General features: G+C 39.2%; 1 protein-coding gene across 1 annotated transcript in view; it reads left to right on the forward strand.

The window, feature by feature from the left end:
* The window catches only part of CTXND1 (cortexin domain containing 1), a 39,180-nt gene extending 29,247 nt beyond the window's left edge, over positions 1-9,933 (forward strand). Inside the window, exons 2-3 of the mRNA XM_081293326.1 lie at positions 7,696-7,849; positions 9,197-9,933. Of these exons, the coding sequence (XP_081149452.1) occupies positions 9,259-9,438 (180 nt within the window). The 5' untranslated portion in view covers positions 7,696-7,849; positions 9,197-9,258 and the 3' untranslated portion in view covers positions 9,439-9,933. The remainder of the gene's footprint in view (positions 1-7,695; positions 7,850-9,196) is intronic.
* The last annotated feature ends 1,396 nt before the right edge of the window (positions 9,934-11,329 follow it).

An 11,329-nucleotide genomic window follows, 5' to 3' on the forward strand; every position in this document is an offset into this window, starting at 1 on the left:
GATGAGATGAGACCATTCAAATGTATGTGCCTTCCCTGAATACCACCCTGACCCCAGTCCTGAGGAAGTACACAAATTTGTATGTAAATCCTGGATTTGTGCACCCTTTTAATTTGACTGCCCTTATTTCTAGTTTTTTTTTCTAAAATCACGACTCAGTATTTGTTCTAGGTCCTGTATTTGGGTTCTTCATTTTGTTCTCTGTTTTTTCTCATGGCAGTTGGTAGGACTCTTCCACTTGGGCCTGCTACTAAAACTGCACACCTTGACAAGTATGCTTGGTCACCAGGAGCCAATTCCCTTGAGGGTCATTTGCTTGCTCTGACTGAAGCAGCCACCTCCTTCCACCCCAAGAAGATGACAGATGAAGTATTTAGCTTAGGTGCTGACTGAAGGTGCCATTATTTTGGGAACCACTGAGCAGGCCATGGGAAGATCAGCAGCTCAGGTCCCAGGGAACAGCAGCAGAGTTCAATGTGTTCCCTTCTGAGTGTTGTGTCCTCACTTCTAGCTGAATGGGACTTGTGCTGGCCTGGTAATTAAGGTTAATGAGCACACTCCATCTGGAAGGCCAAAAGACAAATCTATTCTTTGAGTCCACATTCTTTTCATTTTCCCCAGCAGGAAGGATCCAGAAGACACTGATAATCATCCCCTGGGCTATGTTGGCCAGGTTCTGGGGCTCTATTCTGGTCCCAGACAAGATGGAGGTCACAAGAAAATCCCACTGAGGTCCCATGCCTATGATGGATGAGGTGTGTGATATTAATTTGAGGTAGACTCTGTGCCTGGAATTTCAGAGTCAGAGCTTAAAAGGCCAGACTCAGTCCTACTGTGAAACACAGGAGAATGAAGCTCAGCACATTTATCCTCATCTGAGAGTCAGTAAATGACCAGGTAAAATCCACACGGCAGGCCTCCAGGCACAGGAGGAAATCAGAAACCTGGGCTTGATCCACATTCACCTGTGGTGTTGCTCTGTGACTCTGGACAAACCCCTTCCTTTCCCTACTCTCCAATATCCTCCTCTATGAAATGGAAATAGGTGGCTAGATCATGTGTTCAGAGTGAAATCCAAGGAACCCTAGAAGTTTTGGGGGCCTCTGGAGTGTACTCGTGACTGTGGTACTTATGGGAAGAGTGAGAGATATGATTCTGAAGGTTAGGAATTACATGAGGATTTACTTCTTAAAAAACGAAAAGACCAAGCAAATATAGTCACATAATTATTGCAGATTCTGCACCATGGAAATGTAGGTGCTTAGTATATTGTTTTTTTTTTGAACTTTTCTAAGGTTATAAATTTCTCAAACAATAGAAAAATCAAAGCAGGATCAGAAGAGCCTCCCATCCCATCACAAACATGTGCACACAGCAATGTATGACTTATTTTGTGTTGTATGTATAATACATCATACTTGAAGTATTTTTCTTGAACTCACCTCTTTGCTTTACAGAATTTCTTATCCTTCTTTTGTATATCTGTGTGCTTGTATATTTTTTTAAAAAATTATTTTAATTAGATATATATGACAGCAGAATGCATTTTGATTCATTATACACAATTGCAGCACAACTTTTCATTTCTCTGGTTGTACATGATGTAGTGTCACACCATATGTACAGAGAAGTGAGGGGAGGGGAGGGGAGGGGAAGGGGGGAAGGGAAGGACAGCAGAATAAAATAGACATTACTATTGCTGTATATATATATGTGACTTTATGACCAATATGATTCTGCAACCTGTACACTCAGAAAAATGAGAAATTATACCCCATCTGATTCAAATGTATGATATGTCAAGATCATTGTACTGTCATGTGTAACTAATTAAAACAAATGAAAAAAATAAAAAGACAAAGAAGGGAGAAGGGGGAGGGAAGGGGGAAGATGAAATAAATAGGGAAAAGAAGGAAAGAAGACAGGAGGGTCTTGCAGGAGAGCACAGCCCATCCTTATCCCTTTGCAAATCCTGTCCTATTCTCTGGAATGCCAGTTAACTTGAAGAGGATGGACAGAGAGTGAAAGGGGAAAAGAACCTTCTGCAGAGCAAGAGAGACAGACAGACAGACTGGAGCAACCTAGGGGATCCATCAATCCCAGAAGCTGATGGCAGATGGTGGTCCCATCCAGATGAACAAGTGGGCAGTTGAATGAATAAATTAATGCATCTTGCTCAAGGGAACCATAGGTATCTAAACAACATTAAAACAGAAAAGCCAAATGTGTGTAAACATAAAGACTTAGACAGGCAAGACTCACCTTGGGTTTGTGAGAAAGCTGCATAACGCCCCCAAGCATCCACTCATTTTCATATGCCATGGCAATTCTTGAAACACTCTCCAAAAAGTGTTCTGTTGCTGGAAGTATCTGACCAAGACTAGGTAAAAATGTGTTTTCTTAAGGTTCATTGGGTTCTGACAAGCATTTGGACTGCTCTCCCTGACAGACATGGTTATATCTATTTTAAAATCAGTTACAGTTTAATGCTTCTGACTTTTTTGTATATGTCCATAGTGTAACAAAAACATGACAGCTCTGTAGCCATAATTACAAAATAAAATTCAAGGTAGCTTGAAAAAAATTATTTTAATTAGGTATATATGACAGCAGAATGCATTTTGATTCATTATTCACAATTGCAGCACAACTTTTCATTTCTCTGGTTGTACTTGATGTAGTGTCGCACCATATGTGCAGTAAGACCTTAGATACATCTAGGGTAATGATGTTCATCTCATTCAACCATCTTTCTTGCCCCCATAGTCCTTCCCTACTACTCCCTCCCCTTTGCCCCATCAAAGGTCCTCCATTTTTCCCATGTTCCTCCCCCCCATTATGGATCAGCTTGCTAACTCTGTTACAAAGTTGTAGGTCAACAGCTTTTCTCAATCTTTGACAGTGGAAGTTTATTTTGGTACAGTTTCTAAAAAGAATAATACCAATCAGAATTAATTATATAGAACCTAGAACCTATGACTATGGTTAATAACTTATTGTATATTTCCAAATCTCTAGAAGAAATAATTTTGAATATTTTCAACACAAAGTATTTGAGATGATGCGCATACTAATTACCCTGACTTAATCATCACATGTTGTATATAGCTATCAAAATATCACACTGTTCCCCATGCATAATAATTATGCCTATTAATAATAATTTTTTAAAAATCCCAGAGCCAAAGAGCAGCAGAACTTCAACCAAACACACATTCCTAGTCCTGGCTATGTACTTATTAGTGGCTAATAGCAAACAGCACACATATTCAAGCTTCATGCTTTTACAATCCACAGGACAGAATCAAACACCAATTGCTGAAGAACCCTGATTATTCTTCCTAAACAGTTTTCTGTTATCTCAAGACATTGAATAGAATGAACAGTTTAAAGAAATATCTCAGGTCCTCAGCTTGGAACTCTGGAGGGCAGAACACTAGAATTGTTGTCAAACCAGATGTAGACACTATCCTTGATTATAAGAAATGAACTACTCAACTTGGCTCAGCCCCACAGTGGCTTAAGGTGCTATACCTGCACTCCAGCTCCTTCTCAGAGGAAGTAGTGCACCCTCTCTGCAGGAGAATATTATTCTAGCCATGCAGTGTTTCATATTAATGTTCAATATCCCACCCAAATTGGGACTGGGGTTGTGGCTCAGCGGTAGAGCACTCGCCTCACAGGTGCGAGACTCTGCGTTCGATCCTCAACACCGCATAAAAATAAATAAGTGAATTAAAAATATTATGTTCAACTACAAGTAAAACTAAATATTAAAAAAATCCCACCAAAATTTTTATCAGGTGTTATCAAGAAATTGAACAAAATGAAGAAAAAAACCCACAAGACAATAGAAGCTGACTCACAGAAGACCTAGACATAGAAGTTCTAAAATGTGGATTATAAAAACATTATGATAAGGGTTTGGAAATGTAGTTCAGTGGTTGAGCACTTGCCTACCATGCATAAGGCTGTGAGTTCAACCCCCAGTACTGCAAAATAAAACAAGACCTCCAAAAAAAATCATTGTGATAAATATTACCAGGAAAACAAGTGACAAGGTAGAAATATTTTTTTTGAGGGCTGACAATTATTTCAAAGGATCAAAAGATCAGATAGAAATTCTAAAACTAAAGGGTAATGAAGGGAAGGGAAGAGGGATGAGAATAGGAAAGACATCAGAAACAATTGGTTATAGCTTTCCTGTGCTCATATATGAATACATGACCAGTGTAACTCCGCATAATGATATTCAGCCACAAGGATGGGATCAAAATTGTATGGGTTGCACCCCATGTATGTATAATATGTCAGAATTCACCCTACTGTCATGTATATCTAAAAACAAAAAATATGGCTGAAATGAAATTTGAACTGATAGGTTTAGCAACTGATTGGACACAGCAGATCAGATGCATGAATTGGAAGTTATTTCATCAGAAAATATTCAGATTACAGCACAAAAATAAAAGAAATGTGGGGTTGGGGATGATCCTTAAGCTGACTTCACTGCAAAACTTGGAGAAAATGTAGATGGACATAAATATCATATTAATTTGTGAATGCTACATACCCTGACTGTGTAGAAATAAGAGAATAATGGCCAATGGGAAGAGAATGTTGAAAGAAGGTGGACTCCTGAGCAAGATTCCTAGTTTCCTAATATTTAATAGCAGGAAATAGAAAGATATTTAAAGTTGACTATTCAAACTACAGAGATTGAAGCACATCTAAAAAACAAAGGTAAACAGTAAGAAAGCTAATACTAGTGACTAAAATTAGATATTGGAAGAGAAAAAGAGGAATAAGAGTAGCAATTGGCAATGAAGAAAAAAACACAAATGAAATAAAAATCAGAAAAATAAAATAAGTATATATACCTAAACTCCATTTTCAAGGCCAAAATAGGGGGAGACCAAAAACTCAGGAGGAAATGGATTAAGGATATTAACAAAGTTCACAAAAAAGGAAATGCAAATGGACTTTAAACATATGAAATAATGTTAACCTTGTTCACTAAAATAAATCAAAATTAAAGCTACACTGACAGTTACAAGGATGTATTCATTTGTCAAATTTTAAAAGTGATATATATTATCTGTTTATTTCACTGTATGTAAAATTTGCCTTTAAAAATCTGTAAACAAATATTGAATTTTAGTTATTACTATGCATGTTGATATATACTTATATCTTTCTTTGAAATGCATTAAACAGCAAGAATAATGGATAGGGGACTGATTATCAATAAAACAAATGTGGCAAAATATCACTGTACTGTGTACTTCTTTCAAATCTTCTGTATGTTTGAAAATGTTCAGGAAAAAAATTCATTGTGGCAAAAATGAAAAAGCTTACTAACTCTGTTTACAAAGTTGTAGGTCAACAGCTTTTCTCAATCTTTGAAAGTAGAAGTTTACCTTGGTACAGTTTCTAAAAAGAATAAGACCAATCAGAATTAAAATGGATTTATCTTTACACACAGCAATTTCCTCTATAGGAATTTAATTGAAAGTCATACTCAGGCATATGGAAAATGACGAAGCTACAGGGATATTTGTTCCATGATTGTTTGATTAAAAAAATATTAGAAATCATCTTTTATAGAAAAACGGTTTTACAGAAGTATGGTTAAGTATACTGTGGTATATCCATACAATGAAATATACTACAGCTATTAAACAGAAAGAGACAGACTTGTATATATTGATATGTAATAATCTCCAAGATAAAACAAATTGAAAAAGTAAGATGTGGGACAGTTTGTATAATTGGCTTGCATGTGTATGAAAAACAAATAAATATGTTATTTTCTTTCATAAGCATAGGATACCTACAGACAAGAAGGATGTAGAAGGATCTAAAAATAATAGCTACCTTTCTGAAGGTGAATTGGATCACTAGAAACTGCTTTTTCATTTTTAGGCACTTGGGTTGATTCTGTATCTTAGTTATCACAAACAGTGCTGCAGTAAACATGGGTATGTAGGTATTTCTTTGGTATGCTGATTTAAATTTTTTTTGGATTTATATCCAGAAATTGGATAATTTGATCATATGATGGATCTATTTTCAATTTTATGAGGAAACTCCATATTGTTCCTCCATAATGGTTGTACTAGTTGACATTCCCACCAACAGTGTATAAGAGTTCCATAATAGATGAAGACAACATGGTACAGACACACAGTGGAATATTAAAGCCATAAAGAAGAACGAAATCCTGTCATTTACATTTAAACAGATGGAACTGGAGAACATTATGTTATGTTGAATGAAGCAAACTAAACACAGAAAGACAAGTACTATATATTCACTCAGAAGTGGAAGTTAAAAAAAGTTGTTCTGGATATAGAATAGGGGTTACTTGAGGTTGGGAAGGAGTAGTGGAATGAGGATAAAGGGAGACTGGATTTGATGAGTGCACACTATATGCTGGTATTGAAACATTGCATTAAACCCCATTAATATATACAAGTAATACATGTTAATAAAAAATTTAAAAACCCTGCTTTTCCTTGTTTTCTTTTTATGCTTTTGAATTATGTACATGTATCATTTATATAAAAATGTTAAATCTAATCTTCAAAAAGTTAAAAATAGAATTACCAGGTGATCCAGCAATTCCACTTCTGTGTATATACCCCAGAGAATTGAAATCAGGGGCTCAAGGAGATTCGTACACCCATTTGTAGCAGCATTGTTTACCATAGCTGATAGGATAGAGACAGCTCAGCTAACAAGTGACAGATTAATGGATAACAAAATGTCATGTGTTTATACAATGACATATTCAAACTTAAAAAGGGAGGGACATTATGGCATAGGATACAACATGGAAGAAACTTGAGATCAGTATGCTAAATGAAATAAGAGAGTCATGAAAGGACAAACACAGAATGAGTCCACTTATACACAAGGTCCCCAAAGTAGTCAAATTCATAGAGATGGAAAGAATAGTGGTTACCCATGGTTAGGGGTAAGGAGAACAGAGAGTTCTGATTAATGGTAGAGCATTTCAGTGTGAAACCATAAAGAAGATCTGGGATGGAAGGTAATGATGGTTGCACAACAATATAAATGTATCTGATGCCACTGGAATTGTACTTTTTTTCCCCAGTACTAGGGACTGAACTCAGGCTTCTCTCATGCCAGGCCTCTAAGCTACATCTGCAGCCCTGGAATTGTACACTTAAAAACAGTTAAGATGGGGTTGGGTACAGGAGTGCATGGCTATAAAGCCAACAATTTAGGAGGTTGAGGTAAGAGGATCATAAGTTCAAGGCCAGTGTCAGCAATTTAGTGAGACCCTAAGCAGTGAAACCTGTTTCAAAATGAAAAATAAAAATAAAAATAAAAAGCTACATCCTGGGTGGGGGTGTAGCTCAGTGGTAAATCACCCCTGGGTTCAATCCCTGATACCAGCACCAAAACAAAATTCCTCCCAAATTGATTCCCCCCAAAACTGTTAAGGTGATAAATTTTATGTTATGTGTGTATGTGCATTTTTGCTATAATATTTAAAGTTATATTTAAAAAGGAAAGGGAAAGGCAGCATGAGCTGACAGCATGGCAGCTCCCAGCCCTGAATCAGGAAGAAGCTGCCAGGGCCAATGCTTTTTGCCAGGAGAGATCAGGACTGGGGCTGAGCATCTCAGGAAATAACAATTTTTCCTCTGTCCCATTCTGTTTCAGTTGCTCCAGGGCCACTGCCAGCACAGTGATTCTCTCTGAGTGAAAGGCCATGCTGTTCTCACTGGCTCTGGGCTATAATGTCCTGCTGCTCCCCCTTCTTCCTGGAACAGCCTGACCCAAGGTCCTTCGGAAGTGGTGACCACTCCAAAAGCAGGTCAGTAGCCCAGTGAGTAGGTAAGAAGAGGCAAGGTCTAAGAGAGGGGAAAGCATGGGATTCATGGTCACAGATATTCCAGGCCAGCTGGGTCTGGAATAAGCTTTGAGAATGCTTACATAGCCATGTTCTTAAAGCTCAGATTAGGGGGGGGGGGTATCCTCACTTTGCCTTGCACCAGAAGAGGAAGGTATATGTAGAGATCTCGGGTTTGTAATGTAGGACCTTGGGTAAGTCATTTTTCTGCTCCGTGATTCAGTTTTCACATTCATAAAATGGACGTATTGATGCCTGGCTAACTAGCTTCCAGGGCAGTCATGAAGTTTAAAAAACAAAACTGGATGTGACAGCACAATATGAGTACTAGTGCTATGCAGGTTCAGAGATGAGTACAGGAATGCTTGTTATGAATGGAGAGAACTGCAATTGGCCCTTTATCTTGAGGTTCTCCTTCCCTGCAGGAAGCAGCTCTGCCCACCCTTGCCTGCTCCCAGAGTTCCTATATCATTTCAAGTGCTTACTGACTGCTCACTGGGGCCAGGGACTGTGCTGAGTTTTTACACTTAAGTTTTATTGCTTATAATACTCACACTCTTGTAATGCATGCATTGTTTCCTGCAGTCAGCAGGAGGAAAATCAGGTCCTTGAAAAGTCAGTAAACCTCCTTAAGATGAATGAGTGGTCAATGATGGTGAGTTGCCCAGACTTGCTCTGCAGAGCAGCAATGGGGCTTCAACTCCTTCTGACTGCCAAAATTCTACTCCCATTGCACCTGCAATTTTCAAATGGTGTCACCTGAGGCCTGCACAGAGGGAAAGGAAACATAGACCCTGCATGACTCCTTTCCTCTGACATAACAGCAGCTTCTCTTCTATCTGTTCATACATTGTGTTTGACATTCAGTTTTATTTGAAAAATTCATTGCCTAATTTAAAAAATGCATTTGATTGTGTTCAAATGTTGGGTTGACTAAGTGGAAAACATTATTTTCATCTTCTTCCTGAATGGCTTCAGGGAGTGAAGGCAGCTGCAAGGGCTCTAATCTCAAGCTGCCCTCAGCCCCACTTGAGCCCCACCCCTGTTGGGAATCATTGTCACATTCCCCATCCACCCTGGGAAGGAATAGGCTGCACAGTTAGAGACACCAGTTAGGGCTATGACCATGTGGCTCCCTTAAAAGGTATGCATATAACCTCTTCCCTTTCTTACCCTCCTGTGGGTGCCCTGAACAGCAAGTTCTTGCTTGAGGTGGTAGTGGGGGCCAGAAAAAAAAAGATATCATCACTCTGTACTGATCCAAAGAAGTGGCCCTAACCTTCCCCTCTCCATTGCCCTGGCTCTCCATAGGGCTGGAAAATGGTACCAGTCAAGCCTGAGCCGCAGGAGGAGCCTACAGTAGCCGCCAGGAGATGGAGGAGCCCACGCCTGAGCCTGTCTATGTCGATGTGGACAAGGGGCTGACCTTGGCCTGCTTTGTCTTCCTTTGTCTCTTCCTCATAGTAATGATCATTCGCTGTGCCAAGGTCATCATGGACCCATACAGTGCCATTCCCACATCTACTTGGGAAGAGCAACACCTGGATGACTGAGGCACAGAACAGCCACATGGGGGCAAGACCCTGGTGCTCTCTGGACAGTGGTGCCCCAACATGCCCCTCTGTGTGCCTGGCTACCCACTTGCTGGCCCACAGAGGCAAGGAGTGGATCTGGCCACCAGAGATGGAGAAGGTTCACGTTAGCCTTGCCTACTTTCACAGGAGTGCCAGAGGGAGATGCTCCAGTATTGAGGATGCAGGAAACTACGGCCCCTGGAGAGAAGAGCACTGGTCTGGGACTCAGGAGGCTAGTTCCATGCTCGGGTGCCACTGTAAGACTGTGGGGTAGTCACCTAGACACCCCCACCACACAAAAGTGGTCTGTTCTTAAAATGCAAAATAGCACATGGAGGCTCCCAGCAGAGATGTCCCTCCAGAAACCATGATCCTTCCCATGAACTAGTGATGGAGCAGGCAGTGAAGGATGAAAGGAGGCTCAGAGTGCCTCCCTGAAAATTCACAAAAGGCACAGAGGCTGCTTCCAAGCAGTTTTTTTTTAAAACTAAAATATAGAGGGATATATTTTTCCTGTAATAAATGAAATGTGCATTTTAGAAACCTGGGAAAATACAGAAAACTTGAAGGAAAGGGGAAAAATAGCACAATCCCACCTTCCAGAAGTCACCATTTTGATATATTTCTTCCACCCTTTTTTAACACTTTTTTTTAAGTCAAATTCATACAGTATGCATGATGCCGAGTTGCTCCATGTGAGAGCACAAGACCTCCCATTTCGTCACTGTTTGTCACTTGTTTCTAGTAACTACAAAGCATTCCCTCGGGGAGTTATGTCATGATTTAATAATTAACTTCTTTGGTTGTTCATTTAAATTTTCCACTAATTTCTCCTCACACAAAATTACTTCATCCAGTCACCTCTTAATGGTGCACAGTTCGTGAGGGGAATATTGGACTGGGATAGCTGGGCTCCAGTCCTTCTTTAGCTGTTCAAAGTCTTGTAACCTTGAGCAAGTCACCTCACTTCTTGGTGCCTCCATTTTCTTATTTTAAGATAAGGAGGTAAGACTTTGTTTCTTTTCCTTTTTTCATTTCTTATTTACTTCATATGAATGAAAGTATAGGAGAGGGAGATTTTTGCTTGTAAATGTGCTATAGAGGGAGGGGTGGTCAAGGAATAAGTTTTTGATAATGACTCTTCTGTGGGTCTCACATGTTTTCTCTAATATGTAGAGATAAAACAAAAACCAAAACAAAACAACCTGAAAGCAGAAGAGGTTCTTTTAGGGGATATGTAGAAGACTGGCAGAAGAAAGGGCAAAGGAGACTAGTAAGGAGGGCAGACATGATCAATACGATCAATACACAATATATGCATGTATGGAAACATAATAGTGTTAATTTGTACAATTAATATGTGGTAATAATAAAAAAAGTCAACCTGAAAGTAACAAGGTGATTATTAGGGACTTGGAAGTGTGCTGTGGGGAATAAGGGAAGGATGAATGAAGACAGTCCAGAGACCGATATGATCAATGCACAACTGTCTGCATGTATGGAATTACCAAGTGAATCCCATTAATGTGTACAATTAATATGTGTCAATAAAAGTTGACATAAAAAATTAAAATCAACTGAAAATTTAGGAGAAATTAACTAACCAAAGAAAAGTCTGTGAAGTACTAGAAAGGGATTGGATCTTTGGTAAGTCTTAAGAAAATACTTGACAAAAAGGAGAGTATAGATTTATACTTGAGAGTCTGCCTTAGTCTGAACAATGCTTGTGTCTGGTGCCCCTGAGACAAGCTATAAACAGATTTGGCACCTGGGAAAAATGGGTAAAAGCAACTCAACCTGACCAGTATCTCCTGGCCTGTACTCCTTCCAGCCAATATTCTCAGTGTGTGATTATTGACCCAGAAGGCTC

Source organism: Spermophilus citellus (genome assembly GCF_964194105.1).
Source record: "Spermophilus citellus genome assembly, chromosome: 4".
NCBI classification, from domain to species: domain Eukaryota; kingdom Metazoa; phylum Chordata; class Mammalia; order Rodentia; family Sciuridae; genus Spermophilus; species Spermophilus citellus.